At 44.6% G+C, this 18,605-nt stretch overlaps 1 protein-coding gene across 6 annotated transcripts in view; it reads left to right on the top strand.

The window, feature by feature from the left end:
- The window catches only part of TLN2 (talin 2), a 396,032-nt gene that overhangs the window by 258,171 nt on the left and 119,256 nt on the right, over positions 1-18,605 (top strand). For all 6 annotated transcript variants that reach the window (XM_032481038.1, XM_032481036.1, XM_032481034.1 and 3 more), the window contains 9 exons: positions 931-1,086; positions 5,461-5,562; positions 6,508-6,584; positions 9,343-9,523; positions 10,432-10,545; positions 12,715-12,823; positions 13,573-13,781; positions 14,340-14,438; positions 18,308-18,475. In XM_032481038.1, coding sequence (XP_032336929.1) covers positions 931-1,086; positions 5,461-5,562; positions 6,508-6,584; positions 9,343-9,523; positions 10,432-10,545; positions 12,715-12,823; positions 13,573-13,781; positions 14,340-14,438; positions 18,308-18,475 — 1,215 coding nt within the window. The remainder of the gene's footprint in view (positions 1-930; positions 1,087-5,460; positions 5,563-6,507; positions 6,585-9,342; positions 9,524-10,431; positions 10,546-12,714; positions 12,824-13,572; positions 13,782-14,339; positions 14,439-18,307; positions 18,476-18,605) is intronic.

Here is an 18,605-nt window from a genome sequence, read left to right as displayed (position 1 = left end):
AAGTTGCTGGTCCCTTCATTTCAAGAAGGGGGGGTGATGATGATGCCAACATTTGGGGGATGCTCTGAAAACGAATGGATAATATTTGTGAAGTGTCTGTCCCACTCCTGGCTTGTTTTAAGTGCCTGTCTCCTTGTACACACACCCACATATACTTGGGTACTTTGTGCTAATTCATACACGTATTCCTCTGGTAATAGTGGTTATGGGCATTGCTAGGTTTCAGCGTATAATCTTTGAAAAGTTTGGGTTTTTTTTCCTAACAACAATAGAAGTGTGTATTAAGTTAAATTTTGGAATAAGGCAAAGCACAAAAAAAAACACAAATCGTATGAGGTGATCGTTGCCACCATTTTCTCATGTAATGAATTTTCTAAAAATTTTATTTAAAATCTCATTTCACAGAGGATCATGCTTTGCAGACTTTTTTTGTGACTAATTATCATGAATCCAGTTGTTTTCATACAATATGATTTTTAACAGTTGTAGAGTAGTCTGTTATTTGGCTGTACTCTTGTTGAAATTTTTGGTTATTTCTAGTTTTTCACTGTGATAAACTATAGTCAAGCTGCTTTCTTGCAGCATAATCTTTATGCACACTTATAACTTCTTTTTGAATAAGTTTCTAAAAGCAAGCTGGATTGAAAATAGGTGCATTTTTAAAGCTTTGAATGGTTACTAACAAATTCTCTTCCATGAAGGCTTTGCCATTTTAAATTCCCATCAAGCGTGGACCCCCTTCGTACTTTCTTTAATTCTGAGTATTAATTTTTTTAAAGTATTATATATACATGAAAACTTATCTACTTGCTGCTTCTTATTGCTTATTATCTAATTATTATTTTAAACACATCACAGCATCACTGATTACTTGGCAGTATCAGATGTGTTCAGAGGAAGAGCACTGAGTCTTGGTATCTCTTGTTTCAGGAAAAGATGAAAGGCAAGAACAAGCTGGTGCCTCGCCTGCTGGGGATCACCAAGGACTCGGTGATGCGCGTGGATGAGAAGACCAAGGAAGTGCTGCAGGAGTGGCCCCTCACCACGGTCAAGCGCTGGGCAGCCTCGCCCAAGAGCTTCACACTGGTAGGGACTGGCAGAAGGCAAGGAGTGGGTCGACATGGCCTTGGGTGGTATCAGGGGGCAGGAGAAACAATACAAGTCCATTGGGTTTCCCTGGCCTTGGGGAGTAGCGTAGAGAGGGACAGGTGGTGGGAGTTTGTGGGGCAGGGCTGGGAGTGGGCACTGGTCCAGAAGTGAGAGAGATGCCGGAGAGCTGGATCTCCTTGGCCACCTCTTTCTCTCTGGTGCTCTGAGTGTGTCTCAGTTCCTTGACTAGAAAGAGCCAATCACAGGATAATCCCCAGTCTTCTGTGGTCCTAAGGCCATCCATAGTATACCCTAAAATTTAAGCAGCTTCCTCACGCTCTGAGGCCCATGCAAAGGCTCCCTCCTCATCTCTCGTTATTTTAGAAGTTCCTAAGAATTGTGGTATCTCTCCGAGATGTGTTTTCCCAGCCTGCCTACAAAGAGAGCATGCCGTATGGTGGAAATATCATAGACTGTGGTGTAGTGTTTGAAACCAGCTGGTCATTTCCCAGCTCCATGCCCTTGCTCAAGTTACTTCTCCTCCCTGAGTCTTAATGCTAGTGCGAAATACATGGAAAGTAGGGAGAATGTGGGTTTCTTCCAGGCCTTCGGACCTCTGAGTGCCTCCTCCCAACCTCAGTATCTGCTCTTAGCAGAAGATACTATGTGGCCTTAACTATAGCCAGCCACATCGACATGTGAGAATTAAGACAGTTGCTTTGTAGGACACGTTGAGTGATAAGACAAATCTAGGAGTGTTAAAATTTGTGTGTTTCTTCAGAACCCCAGGAGTGTACTCCTCTCCAGCTCTAGTGAGCACTTGAATTATCTGCATCTAGGCAAGATCTCGTAATAAGGCATCAGGAAAAAAGGTACAGGGAAGGGGCCTTGGTGGGAGTGTCAGTTATCTGATTTCATCACTGATTGGCAGACTCATGCCAGGTGGGAGGAGTCTTCAGAAAACAGACCTTCTTTCCTCCCGTAGTCAGTTACACCTGTACCTTCAGGGCCTTAAAAAGTAGGTGTTCAGACTTAGAGAGCTATGTTCGCATCTTCCATTGTAGGTAGTTGTGGATAACGTCTAAAATAGAAAAATCAAAAAGTCAATAGAAACATGTTATTTAGAAATACTGAAAGAGTAACTGCTGAGTTGAAAGTACCTCTGGGTGGAGGCTGGAAAGTGAAGGTGGGAATGGGTGGGGCAGGAGACAGCTGTGTTTGGTTATATCCCTTTTAATGCTGTTGGTCTCTAACTTAGGTCCAAGCACTGCTTTGTTAAAAACAAAAAACTTTTAAAATGGTTATGAATTGCAGTAACTACCTCCAGCAGAAGAGAGGACAAATACCAATGTTGGATTACAGCTTTTCACGTGTAAACTTTCTTTACTTCCCACTTTAGCTTGAATTTAATGTGATTTCCAAGTGTTGGGGGATTTTCCTGTTGTCTTTCTATTATCGATTTTTAGTTTGATTCTCTTATGGTCAATGGGATATACTCTGATTCTGTTATGTTCATGGAGCATACCGTGTATGGTTTCAATTTTTAGAATTTTAAGATTTGTTTTCTGTCACAGGATATGATCATTCTTGGAGAATGTTCCTTGAGTGCTTGGAAAAAATGTATATTCTGCTCTTGGGTGAAGTGTTCCATAAATGCCCTTTAGATCCTGTTAGCTGGTGGTGGTGTTCGAGGCTTCCAGATCCTCATTAATCTTCTGTCTAGTAATTCTAACAATTCCTGATCGTGAAATTCCCAGCGGCAAATGGGGATTTTTCTGGGTCTCCTTTCCTATATGTCAGTTTTTATTTGATCTATGTTGATGGTCAATTGTTTGGTACTGACACATTTAAGATTCCTCTATATTCTTAACGGAGAAATTGTGTTATCCTTATGTTCTTTTGTTCCTAGGAAAGTTTGCACTCTGAAGTTTGTTTTATCTTGTATTAACATAGCCACTTTTAAAATTAATGTTTGCATGTTATATCTTTTTCTATCCTTTCACTTTAAATGTGGCTATACTATTATATTTTAAATGAGTTCCTTGTAGAGAGCTTGGAGTTGGGTTGTACTTTTTATTAAAATCTATTCTCTTTTAACTATGATATTTATGCTATTAATATTTTCAGCTAATTATTGGTATGTTAGGGCTTAATCTACTGTTATATAATTTTTTGTTTATTTTTTCCTCTGTTTTTCTTACCTTCTTGTGGGTTACTTGAACATTTTTTTAGAGTTCCGTTTTCATTTATTTGTAATATTTTTGAGCATATTTCTTTGTATAGTGCTCTAAGTGATTATTCTAGATATTACCTTATACATATGAAATTAATTACCGCCTACCGGTATCAGTGTTTCACCACTTCAAGTAAAATATAGAAACCTTCCTTCTATTTAAGCCTGTTTACACTCCATACTTTTTTGAGTATAATTACATATTTTTTCTAGATACATTAACTACTGCATAAGATGGTCTTATATCTTTTGCTTCAACCATAAAATGTGACTGAAGAAAATCCATGAAGTAAAGGATAGTCAATTATATTTACTTCTCTTTTTATCCATCTCATTGTTCTTTCTCTTCTTCAAGTTCCCTGCTTTCTTTTGTTTCCATTTTCTGCGTGTCTGGAGAGCTTCATTTAGTCGTTCTTTGAAGGTAGGTCTGCCGGCAACAAGTTCTCTTGGTTTTTTCCTAAGAAAGTTCTTATTCCCCCTGCATTCATGAGGGATCATTTTGCCAGACAGAGGATTCGAGATCCACGCTTCCCTTCTTGTGACACTTGAGGAATGTCGTCCCACCCCTATCTGGCCTCTGCAGTTTCAAGACTAGAAATGTTCTATCATTCATGTTGGTGTTCATTTTGGGGTAACATGTTGCTTTTCTATGAATGTTTGTAAGATTTTCTTTTCTCTAGTTTTCAAAAGTTCTTGGTCTGTAGGTTGATTTGTATTCTATTTTGGGGTTTGCTTAGCTTCTTAAATTTGTAGGTTTATGTCTTTCACTAATTTGGGGAAATTTCCAGCCATTATTTCTTTTAACAATTTTTTTGGGGGGGGACTGCAATCCTGTGTTTCTGAGGATATGGATGTTAGGTCTTTTTTAATTGTCCCACAGATCCCTGACGCTCTTTTTTATCTTGTTTTGCCTGTTTTCTATTGTTTCAATTGATAAATTCTACTGATCTGTTTCCGAGTTTACTGATTCTGTCCTTTGTCATCTCTGCACTTCTGTTTAATCTTTCTTGTGAATTGTTTTACTTGGGTTATTGCATGTTTTAGTTCTATAATTTCAATTTGGTCCTTTTTTATGCCTTATGTTTCTTTGTTGCATTTTTTTTTTTCATTTGTTTCAGGAGACTTTGTAATTGGTTGTTGAAACATTTTTTTTTTTTATGACAGCTGCTTTAAAGTTCTCATCAGATAATTCCATCGTCTGACTTATCTCAGTATTGGCATCATTTGATTAGCCTTTTCTGCACTGTGGTTATCCTGGTTCTTGACTTGAATAGAGATTTTCAATTTCATCCTAGACATTTTGGTTATTAGGAGACTCTTGGTCTTGTATGTTCTATTTTAGCAGACAGTCATCTTGTTTAGGTTTAGTGTGTCGTGTGCTGGGTTACTTCTATGGACATGAGTTGCAATGGCAATTAATTTTCTGAGCCCTTGCAGTGCTATTCTGGACTGCTTTGTTCTTCTGAGGCTGCTGGCATTCCTGCTCAAAGCCTTTTGGTGCTGTCTGTGAGGGAAGAAGGGACTTGCTTGGGCTACCTGCTATTGCTGGGTGACCTTTGTTAGGGGAGGGAGAAGCCACTGGGTCCATGTCTCTTTATGCTGCTGCGTGGTGGGCAGGGAGGCACAGGGCCTTGCTCTGGCCACTGCTGCAAAAGGAATCAGACCACTGCCTGCCTGGGTTGTGGAGCAGTGCCTGGGATGGCCGGGTTTCAATGCTTTGCAGCTGCTGCTGAGCAGCAACCTGGGTTGTAGAGCTGCTTGAGACTCCCAGCGAGGTCTCTGCTGGGCTTCCCCTCTCCTGGTCCCTTGGCCGGAGAGAACAGGCTTCTCAGGAACTTCCAAGTTTCAGACCTCTCCAGCTCCCAGCCTTGGGGAGATGGGATAGAGAATAAAACCCAAGAATTCACCAGACTGGCCCCTCAGGTCCTGAGATCTCCTGCCAGTCCACCTTCAGAGCATACAGAACTCTTTGACCGCTGTTTGTTAAAAAACATTTTAGGGTGTTCCATTGTGTTTAGAGGGGATGAGCAAGAAAAAGTGAGTGTATGCCAGAACTTGGTCCAGAACCGGACCCCCTCACCTTTGAAACTGCTGATGGTGCGGTATTTCTTCTAATGTGGGATTTCTACCCCACCCAGGATTTTGGGGAGTATCAGGAAAGCTACTATTCGGTACAGACCACTGAGGGGGAGCAGATATCCCAGCTGATTGCCGGCTACATTGACATCATCCTCAAAAAGGTATTTCATGCTGATGCAAATAGAACTTCTTTATTTTTTTAAAAATTTTTTTTAGATTGAAGTACAGTCAGTTACAATGTGTCCATCTCGGGTGTATAGCACAATGTCCCAGTCATATTTATACATACATACACATATTCGTCTTCATATTTTTTTCATTAGATGTTATTATGAGATATTGAACATGGTTCCCTGTGCTGTACCAAAAATAGAGCTTCTTTATTAAAAGACTCAGTTTAGATAATATAGCTACCTGAAAAAAAAGAAAGAAAAAACCATGTAACTTTAATTTACTTCTAATTTTTTTTTTTACTACTTTAATCTTTAACATTAAGATTGTTTGAGTGTGCAGTCTGTGACCTCATATCCTAGAGAATTTCTGATCTGTGTCACTAACTGCCAGGTAATGAGCAATAGTGCATCACTTAGCTAGTGGGTGAGCCTAGCTTACCCCCTTAGCATCTTCCTCTCCAGATAATTATGTTTGCTTTCCAGCATCTATAGAAATGGGGTTGAGGACCTGAAAATGTTCTTTGTGTTTCTCCTTTTTTTTTTCTGTCTTTCTCTTTCTCTCTCTCTTTTTTTAAAATCAAATTTAATAGGGGCTTACATACCATAGTGGTATATACACAAACCTCTCCTAAGGCTTCTAGATATAGACCACTGAGATCGCCAGGTTCTACTAGAAATATTAATATCTATGTCTTGATTTTAACTGTATAAAATTAAGTCTGTGCAATAATGAATACAGAAGACATTAGTTAATTATGTATTTCTCTTTCACGGTTACTATTGCTTTTGTTCACCCATCACTTATTAAATATCGAATACAAAGAACCTGGGTAAACCTCAACATTTCTGCTTGTGTGGCTCCTTTTAAAAGGTCTCTTAAAAGGGTCTTGTGTCTGGACCAGCTGACTTTCATTTTTGTCTGTTTTACCTCAGAAACAAAGTAAAGACAGATTTGGACTAGAGGGCGACGAGGAGTCAACTATGTTAGAAGAATCCGTTTCCCCCAAAAAGTACGTATTGTTGGGAGAACTGGAGAAGCGCCTTCTCCCCGGCCTGGCAGGTTTCCTCGGGCCAGCTCTGGGGCTGCTGCCCGAAAGTCCCTCGTGCGGAGGAGGTGGCGGTGGGTGAGAGAGATGAGTCTTGCTTCTCGAAGTGCGGGGCTCAGATCCTCATCACCAGTGTTGAGGGTGTCTTTTTGGGGTGGGGGTGGCCTGGGGATTTCAGGGAAATGCTGAACAAAATGGGTTTAATTCCATCTTTAGACACAGTGAGCCTTCATGAGTCCTCTTCTGAATTTCTGGTTTAAATCTCATAAACTACATCATTTTCCTCAAAGCCTCGAGTCCAAGTTTAGTTCTGTGCCTTTTGGGGTGGGGGCCTAGCCAGTGGAGGAGTTACTGTTTATGGAATGCTTGTCACCTGCCACACTTGATACCCATGTCACGAGGCAGCAGAGGGACGTGGTGAGAACGTGGACCCTGGAGCCAGAGTTTCTTGGTTCAAATCTGGGGTCTGTTTTTTTTTTTTTTAACTTTAAAAAAAACTTTTTAAAAACAACTTTATTGTGGTTTAATTTCTGTACAGTAAATTACACATATTTCAGGTGTACACTCTGATGAGTTTTGATAGATGTCTGCACCTATGAAACCACCACCACAGCCAAGATACCTCACACTTCCATCACTCCCCAAGAGGTGCAAATTTCAACCTCCCGATTTATCCCTTCCCACCCCCTTTATGGGGTCTGTTTTTTAATGTGTGGCCATGGGTACATGATGAATCTTCTCTGCCCCCTTCATTTCATCTATAAAATGAGAATAGTGATTGACAGTAGTACCTCATAAGCTTTATTTTGATGACTGAGTTACTAATAAAGCACATAAAATTAATAAAGCACATAAAACAATACCTGGTACAAAATAAATGTTTGCTGTTGCATCATTTTAAATTCAGAATAATCTCAGTTTAGCCCCATTTTATAAACGAAGAAACTGAGATTAAAAGTAAGTAACGTTGGATAAGTAAGACTCTTGGGGAAACTGTTCAGCTGCCCTTGTGATGTTAAATAGAGCACTGGAATGATAACTTTTCTTATCTACACTACACAATTTGCTGGCTCAATTGATCCCTGTGGAAGAGGTAGGCTAGATCTTAACATCTCCAGTTTGCACATGAGGAATCTGGAACTCAGTATAGGTTAGTTGAGATGCACCCATGTCCAGAGCCAGGACTCAGATTTCGATCTTGTGCTGTCTCCTACAGTACACTGCCCGGAAGCTCTACATGTTCCAGCATACCGAGCTTGCTTAGTCATAATAACTGTTTCTCTAACGTGGCCACTCTGTGCCACGTTCTCACAATTTGCTTTATCATCACCTTGAAGGTGCTCTTCCATTTGTCCCCTATTAGTACTCAAGTTGGAACCAGATTTGATACGATGCATTTCAAGTACTGTTTGCTACCCTGTGGCAAAAAGACCTTAAGTGTTTGGAATTGTTAATGACCATTAGATGGACACGAGGAAGCTAGTGCTTCCTAATAGAGTGAGCTGTTCACTTCTCAGGGCTCTGATGCACTTGAACTTCTCCTCGGAGCAGCTAAGTGTCTGAGCCCGGAGTGCTGGGACCCTCCCCTTCCTGGGGCCACTATAGCCCGTATGCACTGCAGAGGGCATCTTGGTGGGGTCTGGTCAAGGCAAGCAGGTAGCATGGTCCAGGTAGGTCCTGATCACTAGACCGTCCGCTTCTCCCTGTACTGGGCGTTGGTGGAGATCTCGGAATGAGGCTGGTCTAGTGGAGCCGTAGATCCATCCTCCCTAGTGCCAACCCCTCTGCAGACATTCATGTTTCTCCATGGATGCCTGTTGCTTGGTGTCCTAGCATGGCTCACAACCTTTGCCCTGGGCAACAAGGAGTGACCTGTGATGATTCCAGAACCCTGGGACACAGGTGCCTTAATGCAGCTGCTCACCGACCCTGCCCACCTCCCACACATGCACACAGACTCCCCCAGACTCTCCCCTGTGCGTCTGCCCACCGGGCTGCTGACTTATCTGGGCTGCCCTCAGGTTCTTACCTTCCTGCGCTCATAGAGTCCTTTGCACTCACCGATCATTTCAAGAAACTAGCAAGGAGTAAAACACTGAAAGTAGTTTTGCTAGATGCCCTAGTCTTCCCAGACTTACGCTGAGATCATCTGGAAGAGGTGCCGAAGACTGCCAGTCGTCAAGGCTCCGAAGGTCTTTACACATCCTCTGTGGTCAATGACTTTCGACCTAGGGAAGCAGAGCTCAGCTGTGGGAGATTTTAAGTTCATTCCCATACTTCTTCCTTCAAGCTGAAGATGAATGATCTCTGTCCCCAGTGCTTCGAATAGAACCAGGCATGCAGTAGATCCGTGTTGAATGAGTACTATTTCAGGTAGAATTTACCAAATAATAGATGACTGTGTCCAAAGCATTCACTTGTGCCTGGAGCATCATTATTTTCTGTGTCTTTCAAGAACGATGAATAGCGTAATACCATGAGCCTGTTAAATAGATAAACTGGGAGCAGTTATTTATGTTACCGATTATAAAAGGATTCATTCATCTCAGGGTTCTCCTGAGCATTTTAGTGCTGCTACTTCATTCATGATTCTGTCTGTATTTGCCTCTTTTAAATTGGTTGCCGGAGCATGAGGCAGCGAACGCTGATGGCCCCGGTAGATTCTTAGTACTCTGCATGTGAGAGGCCACCTCACAGTGACCAAAGCGTCTGTCCCCCGCAGGTCCACCATCCTGCAGCAGCAGTTCAATCGGACCGGAAAGGTGGAGCACGGCTCGGTGGCGCTGCCGGCCGTGATGCGCTCAGGCTCCAGCGGGCCCGAGACCTTCAACGTGGGCAGCATGCCCTCCCCGCAGCAGCAGGTCACGGTGGGGCAGATGCACCGGGGCCACATGCCCCCGCTGGTGAGGCTTCCCGGGGACTTGCCCTGCCCTTCAGTACGCTGCCTCTGGTTCCGGGGTGGGGGACATCAGCCATGGTGACAGGTTGTGTGTGTCATCCACACTCTCTCTAGCTCCTGTCTGGACCCCGGCTCTTCAGCTGTGTGGTCCCCATGCCTAATTCCCAGTGTGTTTTCTTTTAAATGGGTGGCTCTGGCAGTGCCCTGTCTGGGGTCCTAGGTGTCCTCTAGGGCTGGACGAGAGCCAGTCCCCTTTCCGTGTGGTTTGTGATCTGCTCCCCTGCCTGCTCATTGGCCCAGGTACCCCTCAGAGAACCTTAGAAGTAGACAGGTCGCTTCCCATCCACACGTTTCCCCTGAGCAGATCGCTGGTTCCCTCCACTGTGCTGGTCTGCCCGACTCGGGGCCTGTCTCAGTCTGCTCCGGAACCCCATGCTTCAGGGCAAGAACTTTTTGCAAGCTGAAGAGCCTGAAAGGTCGACATTGATCTGACTCTGGAGACGTGTTGTCGACTGTGGGTTTGGATGGAATCCTTAACTTACTTACCGAGAAGAGTTCTGGTGTGACACCCTCGTGATCCTGTGCACGAGACCTCTGTCATCAGTCCTCAAGGACTGGAGCCCCTTAGCTCCCCTGCAGGGACTCTTTCTGAGCCTCCTTGTCAGCTAATTAAGCTCTCCACACTCTGCTGATGATAATCTCTCTATTGCAAACAGCCACTTTTAATCTTCTTTTAATGTAGTGCAATAACTCTTTGTGGCCCACAGTTGAAATAGGAGGTGGTTCGGGCCGTTGTTGAGATGTCCCCTGGGGCTGCTTTATCCTGATGCCAGGTTCAGTTTCCTTGCACTCGTCGAGGGCTGTGTCAGTCCAGGAGTGTGTGATGACCCTCTGTGTTACCTGCCCTTGCAGACCTCGGCCCAGCAGGCCCTCATGGGGACCATCAACACAAGCATGCACGCCGTCCAGCAGGCCCAGGACGACCTCAGCGAGCTTGACTCCCTGCCGCCCCTCGGCCAGGATATGGTGAGCACTGTGCGTCATTCTCATTCGATGTCTCTGCCCTGGCAGATAGCAGGGTGATGCGCTCTGGGAGGACTCAGCTAGGGGAGTCTCTGTCTCCAGCTCAGTGAAGTGGAAATCTGTATTTTTTTCACGAGATTGAGTCTCTGTAGGTGCACCTGCAGGGGGAGAGGATCATAAGGTGCTGCAGGCTGTTGTTGGTGCCCCGCTCAATGGCTGTGTGAATCTGGGCAGCTTCCTCTCTGTAGGCCTCCACTTTGTCATTCGTGAGTCAGGTTGTTGTGAAGACTCAATAATCCAATCATGTTCAAGGCTTCTTAGCCAAGTACCTAACACATCGTAAGAGCCCAGTGAGTATTAGCTGGTTTTGTTGTTAATACCAATGGTTCTCAAACTGTACCAGGCCTCGGAGGGCTTGCTAAAACAGGTTGCTGGGTTCCTCTCCCATTTTTTCTGACTCAGTGGGTCTGGGGTGGGGCCTGAGAATGTGTATTTCCAACAAGTTCTCAGGTACGGCTGCTGGTCTGAGGACCACGCTTTGTGAACTGCTGGGCTACTACTGTTGAGCTTTTCAGTGGGGCAGGGTAATTAGCTGCCTTCCTATAGCTGCTGCGGTGTGAAATTGTAGCCCCTTGCTGCCTAAATTGTGAGCCACAGGTCGGCAGCATTGGCAACTCCTAGGATCTGACGGGAGGTACGGAATCTTCAGAACCTCCTGAATCAGAATCTGCATTTTAGTGAAGTTCCCAGCGGTTCTGTGTACATACTGAAGTCTGCAAAGCACTGGCTCCCACGTCATCCTCTGCCCTGCTTTTGCACATTAGAATTACTGGAGGAGCTTTAAGGACAAAGCCCAGGGTCCAGGTCTGACCAAACAAATCAGTGTCGCTGGGGTGGGGCCTGAGTGTCAGTGGTTTTTCATCTCTCAATGTGATTTTGATGGGGGCCGAGGTGGAAAAAACCATTGCCGTCAGACTGCTGGGCCATCAAACGGACCAGAACCAGGACTTAATTTGTAGCCTCGCCTTGTCCAGCCTCCAGGTTCTCCCTGCATGGTGTGGTTTTCATTTGTGTACCTGTACACCTGCAGGGTGCAGCAGCCTCAGGGCTACTTTTCCCGAGTATCTGAAGTCATTAAACATTTTGCTTTGGGGAACTTCAGAGCAAAAACACATACGGCAGACTCCCATATCCAGCACAGTGATGAGACTGAATTTTTTTTTTTTTTAATGGAGGTACTGGGGATTGAACCCAGGACTCTCCTGTGTGCTAAGCATATGCTCTACCAGTGAGCTGTGCTCCTCCCTCCTTGAGATAGAATTTTAAAATATCTGGATTTAATATTCTTGCTTCACCAATTTCCAAAGAATTAATTTACAAGAGGTAATTAGTGCTAGAGATACCCTGAACCAAGATTAACTTTTGGAGGATGTTTTGGGAAGCAGATAAGCACCTTAATTTACCATAGGGTTATCATTCTCAGTGTAAATGATCGTTTTATTGGCTAAGATCAGAAATGCTAGAAATTTTGCTGTTTATAGATCAAATGAACATAAAACATAGGAACTGGAAAGGTTTTAAAAGACCACTGAGTTTCTAAAGTAGAAGAAACGGAAGGCACAGGACCTGGATGAAATTTGCCCGAGGCCACATCACTTCTTAGTGGTAGAACTGGATCCAGGGCAGGGGTCTTGACGATGCCCCCACCCACCCAACAGATCCTACCAGGAAACATAACATGGCAACCTGACACACATACTGTAAACAAAGACGGTTCCTCCACTGACAGAGAACCCTCATGAGCTGAAACACCCTAACTCTAACCCCATTCTCTTAAAAAACAAGGTGGAAATTAGCAACAGTTGTTGGAGATACTAATTATTCTCATTTATTTAAATTGAACTTACCTAAAGAAAGCCACAGAGAATTTTTCTCTCCAAGATCTTAAAAATTAACTAAAACATAACCAGTGTAAGAAGCACTGAGAATTCACACGCCATGCAGCCTGAATGACTGAGCAGGAGGCCTGTGAGGGACATGGGTCAAGATGACTTAAGGGCCTTGTTGGGCCCGCCCAGTAAGAAGAGGGGAGCCAGAACGCTGGCCTCATTTTACCGCACGACTTCTCTGGTTTCCTGGGTAATCCTGTCATGCAGTTGTCTGGTTTTGCAGGCGTCTAGGGTATGGGTTCAGAATAAAGTCGACGAATCCAAACATGAAATCCACTCTCAAGTCGATGCCATCACAGCTGGAACAGCTTCAGTTGTTAACCTCACAGCCGGTAAGTCCCTGAGGGATTTGTGGTGTATTGTGGTTTTTTTTTTTTTTTTTTTTTTTTTTTTTTTTTAAAAAAACACACAGTTCTTATTCTTTGATTGAAACAACAGATTTTCCTATTCTGAGAGGAGAGTCTATTTTTAGGCACTCGGAATGCTTCAGCATTTTCTCCCCCTGACCCAGGAGAAATGGGGGAACATCTCATTCCTTTTTATCCATATCATGTATCATCAGTAAAAAGCACTCACTTAGCTCTTCTCCTTGTTCATCAAGCTGCTGGACATACTTCAAGGTATATTGAGGCCAGTTTCTCCCCTCTAAGAGCTTATAATCGGAAAATGGCTTGCTCTCAGGTGCCTTCTTCTATCTTGTCTGGCACTGGTCTCCTCTGCAAAGCACGACTCCAGGCCTCGCACTGTCGATTGAGAGCCAAGAAAGGTCTTGGCCTCACTGAGCAGTGTTGGGGGTTTCAGGAGCGGAGCTGACCTCTCTCAGCTGCTGACCTTGGAGAGGTCTTCTGAAAAACTGCCCTGAAATGCTGAGATTTCCTTGGGACTTTTAAAGGTGCTCGTGCTCAGCACCTCTGTATATGAGGCCTCGGGGTGAAAGGGCCCCATGAGGAGCAGCACCTTGGAGACGGGGAGACGTCTGCCTCCTGCAGGATGGTGGGGAGTCTGCTGCCCATGTCACCACCTGGGCGCTCCCCAGCCTTGACCGCCCTCCTTTGATGGTGACGGTCCTTCTCTGTCCCAGGTGACCCTGCGGACACCGACTACACAGCTGTGGGCTGTGCCATCACCACCATCTCTTCCAACCTGACGGAGATGTCCAAGGGCGTGAAGCTGTTGGCGGCCCTCATGGACGACGAGGTGGGCAGTGGGGAGGACTTGCTCAGGGCTGCGAGGACCCTGGCCGGGGCAGTGTCGGACTTGCTGAAAGCTGTGCAGCCTACTTCCGGAGAGGTGAGCTTGCGGGCGAGCAGTCACTCGGGCTCTGATGAGACCATGCAGCCTTTGAGTCCCATGGGGCGCTGCTTCCTGAGCTGTCCCTTCCATCCTGATGGGGCGTGCTGCCACGCTGTGGGGTTTGGAGTTGGCGAACCGGGTGCAGGAGCGATGGTTCAACCTTTGAGACCAGTTGAGCTCTTAGTAGGAAGGCTCCCTTCCCCCACTGAGGGTAGTTGATTAAATGTAACCTCAGAAACTAACACATGACAGAAACACACTTCGAGGGGATACAAGTCTGTCCCCTAATTTCCACAAAGCACGTATCACCTTCCTACCAGCTGAATGAGCTCATTCATTGAACATTTCACATCATCCAGCCATGGCTGGTGTGTGAGCCATTGGGCATTCCCTTGCACACACTCCCCTGGAACAGGTGTGTCTCTTGTCTACGGATACTTGGAGAGTCTCACTGAGGTGCAGGAGGGGGCTGTCCCGCAGGGCTCCTCTTCCCGCATTGCCGCGTCTGGAGGAAACGCATCCTCTTTCCCACTAAGGTGTGCTCTGTGTTCGTAGCCTCGACAGACCGTGCTGACCGCTGCCGGGAGCATCGGACAAGCCAGTGGGGACCTTCTGCGGCAGATCGGAGAGAATGAGACGGATGAGCGCTTCCAAGTAAGACCCTTGCAGTCCACAGCCTTGGAGTCTAAGTGGTGGTCTTAGACCTGAGCTGGGAGAATCTAATGAAAACCCGAGTCTTCCTTGAGTCTTCCTTTTTTTTCCTTGAAAAAGGTTGAGGTGGATTATCTTAGAGTGTGGTCTTTATGTGTTAAAGAAAAAAACTGAATTGAAAACCTCATTTCACTTCCTTCATGTGTCTCCAACGAAAAGCACTTAGCTGTTAATAGTGGTCAGTGTGCTGCACTTTCTTCAAACACAAACACGATGGAATAATGACCATCTTTATATCAACCACCCAACCTCTACAGTTAGCAACTTGTAGCCAGTCTTGTTTTATTTATTTGGAGCAGTTTTTAACTGCATCATTCTTTTTTTAAAAAATATTTTATTTGTTTGTTTACTTTTGTTGGGTGGGTGTAATTAGGTTTGTTGATTTTAATGGAGGTACTGGGGATTGAACCTAGGACCTCATGCATGCTAAGCACACACTCTACCACTGAGCTATATACTCTCCCCCTTTCCTGAGTCCCCATAGAAGAGTGAAAACACGTGCACTCCTATACACTCTGCTCACATATGGTGTCAGCTTTCCTTTGTGTTTGGAGCTGGGCCTCTTGTCTGTGTCATATCCGAAACCACAAGTGTGGTGGAGAAGTCTTTTCTGTCTCCCTTCTTTTTCAATACCAAGGACATGTCCTCTGGAGAACAGCTGTAGCCACTGTTTGCAGCCTGGGTTGATGCATTTCTGGCTCAGACAAGATCTCAACTTCCTACCTCCATTCCCAGGCCCCGCAGATGGGGGCAGAGGCCTCCTGTCGGGGACCTTCAGGCTGAGGGGAGCTCCCCTTCTCACGTTCTTGCGGGCAGATGCCTTTCACTCCTCTTCCTCCTCCTCCTAAGTCTTAATCTCACCAGTAATATATAAATACATTCTAATTAAACTGTTACAGTTCGAGCCCAGGTTCTCTGCCAGAGGCCTTTTCCCAAATCCTTTGTCAAGCTGACTGAAAATTCTGCGGAATTCAGAATAAAAAGGTCATTCAGCTTTCCATGCACATGCAAGTTGCTTCCTGGGTGGCCGTTCTGCATACTGTTTTGTCTAGAACTCCCAGCCTTCCCCACCACCAGGCATGTCAGTTGCACTAAGACATGATGATATATGTTGTGATGCATGAATCGTGCACTTTCTCCTCCACTCTCCACATTCCTGGGGTGCCAGAGCCCTAGGGCTCATTCATATCCTGCAGTGCAGTGAGACCTTCAGTGCAGTGTGGCGTGATGATGGAGGCTGAGACCCATGGTGGGTGGTAGGAGTATTCTGGAAGCCATTCCTGGAAGCCAGCATGGTTAGTAATAACTTAACTCTGAGCAGAATTAACTGCAGACCACATAAATATATCCCACTAAATTCAAGCTAGTTGTGTCCCCAACCTGACTTCCCCCTAGCCGGATCCCCAGACTCCCCTTGCGTGGCCCTTTGCATTTTGTATTAGAACAGGTAATTCTTTGTAGTAATTCTTGGTACCCACTTAGGAATTGGGTTAATATGAGGTTCATCTGTTGGTTTACTAGGTTTAATTATCTTGAAGCAGTCAACTTATTTTCCAAAGTGTCTGGAAAGAAAGGGAAGTCACAGCTCTTCCTTAAGACATCATATATCTTTGTGTGTGTGTGTGTGTGTGTGTGTGTGTTTAAAGAATTCCCTTTTTTTTTTTCCTTGACAGACTGTTTTCATAGCATATAAATGCAAACGGTGCCTCCTACTGTCTGCTTCTACTCAGGCCTAGGGAAGCAGGTTCAAGTTCAGGGTAGGGTCCACAGCGGCTTTTGGAACAGGGAAAGGCCTGACCTGAGTGTTTCCCCTTTCCGTAAGGTCTGTAGGTAAACACCAGTGCAGTAAGGCGATCCTACAACCCCCTCCAACTATGCGGAGCCCCTGACTTACTGACATTGAATTTCTTACTCTCTGTTTTTCTGATGTTTGAGATCCTATCTCAGAGCCTTTTCTCTAGGCCTCAATGTACTGCATGTTCCCAGAGTTAACAAAGATTGATTTTACTTGAGCTGCATAATGGTGGTCTTGTTGAAAAGTTTGACAAGGGCCTTGTCAGCCACTATAGCCATAGCATCACGTCCTTTTTCTAAGTGTATTTCTTTTTCTTCTCGGACAAAATTAATAGGAGAAGCTGGATTTCTTTAAATAAGGCTAACAAAGCCCCTTAGAACAGTCAGGAGTCCACATGACCAAATTATGATTCCCGTCAAGTGAAGGAATACTGTGACCCACTTTTGAAGACTTGTTTTTAAAATCTTTTTCATCATTTGTGATATTCAAGTTTTATTTTCACCGAGCACTGAGATAGGTGTCCAGAAACTAACTTTGCAGGCCATGCTGGGAACAGTTTCTAACAGTTGTGTGACAGACGAGCGCCAGGCAGATCCCAAAGGCACCTGCCACTCTTGGTACATAGGATGTGCTTTTTTCCTTGAACAGCCAGTAAGTATCAGAGACCTGAAAAAGACTGGACTGACCTGTTCTTTCAGGCTGCTTCATTGTTGTCCGTTTTAAAATCTGCTTGCTTGGTAGATTCGTGGTTTCTCACTTGCCTGGATAACATATAGTCTTTGCTCTGTGTAGAACTGTACAATCTTTCCAGTATATCTTCTCATAAAATATCATGTTGTAAAGACTCTGTGGGTGCCCTTTGCATTCGGAATCAAAAGTGCTTTTCATTATCTGATGAATTAATAAAGACTTCTGACCGCATTTCCTCTGGGAGAAAGCCATGACATGCTGGTTCAAAATAAAAATGGCTCATATGTTTCAGAAGGCATTTCCAAACCAAATAAATTACCTTCAGTATTAAAAGCCAAGGATTGAATTAAATGTAGCAATGGTGATTTTTCAGGTCACACAGACGGGTGACAATCAGATGAGCTAAGTCATAGGATTCTCCATCCTGCAGGCGGAAAGCCTTTTTTGTTGAGTTGAAGCATAAACTGATCTTTAAAGGCTCGGAGCTCCTCGCATCTTCAGTGAGGTCTTCTTGTAGCTGGTTTATTTATGTAGGCTCCCTTTCCCATTTTCATAATAATGAATCTCCAACCAGAAGGCTGCAAAGCACTGAGAATGACTTATGTTCAGAGCATTCCTGGACTCTTGAGCGGGAGGTGTTGTCTGTGCATGTTCAACGTTGCCCTCTGGAGGCCGAGATGTGGCTGAGTTTCTGATGACAACTTGGATCCCTGTGCAAAGGAGAAACTCGAAAGTCAGATTTCTAAGTTAAAGTAGGGGCATGACAACATGCAGGCCATGAATGATATCCTTCCTACAGCTCAGGATGTGTATTTTCAGCTTCTGCTGACCCACCACTTATTCAGGAGATGTGGTCAAGACCCTCAGTGTTGGATAAGTGCACAAATATGAATCAGTGGTTAAAGTAAAAGCCCTTCCCTCAAGTTAACATATATTTTTTAAAGTTTTTACTTTTTAAAAAAATTGGAGGGGAAGGTAATTGGGTTTTATTTGTTTGTTTATTTTAATGGAGGTACTGGGGATTGAACTCAAGACCTCGTACATGCTAAGCACACACTGTACCCCTGAGCTCCCCTCACATTGTAGATGAAGCCTGTGCTACTAAATGTATAGAAGGTTGTGTTGTTAGGATGTGAATCTCCTTCCTTAATGAGCTCTCAGGATAACCTGGCATTTCAGAAAAATAAGTGGAAAAAATTAAGTACTGAAGAAAAAAGTTCAAATGAAACTTTAATAAAATGTTTCAGTGGACACCACGCTTTATTTTCAGGCTGTGAAGGGTGATTAGGAAAATAAAAATGACTATTTTTTGTTTCCTTTTTCTTAGGATGTTTTAATGAGTTTGGCCAAAGCCGTTGCCAATGCAGCCGCCATGTTGGTACTAAAGGCAAAGAATGTTGCCCAAGTGGCTGAAGACACGGTCCTGCAGAACAGGGTGATTGCCGCTGCCACTCAGTGCGCCCTCTCCACCTCCCAGCTTGTGGCCTGTGCCAAGGTAAGCCAGCTGGCACCCCTGCCCTTTCACAAGGTGTCACATGCTCTTATCTGCCTCCAGTCATTGGGAGGAACCCAGGGGAGAACGTGTTAAAAATTGCCTAAGACTTAGAGCTTGTTTGCTTCGATAT

This window comes from Camelus ferus, chromosome 6, assembly GCF_009834535.1.
Source record: "Camelus ferus isolate YT-003-E chromosome 6, BCGSAC_Cfer_1.0, whole genome shotgun sequence".
Classification (NCBI taxonomy): Eukaryota; Metazoa; Chordata; class Mammalia; order Artiodactyla; family Camelidae; genus Camelus; species Camelus ferus.
The sequence above is the reverse complement of the archived record's forward strand: the minus strand, read 5'-3'. Positions and strand labels throughout refer to the sequence as shown.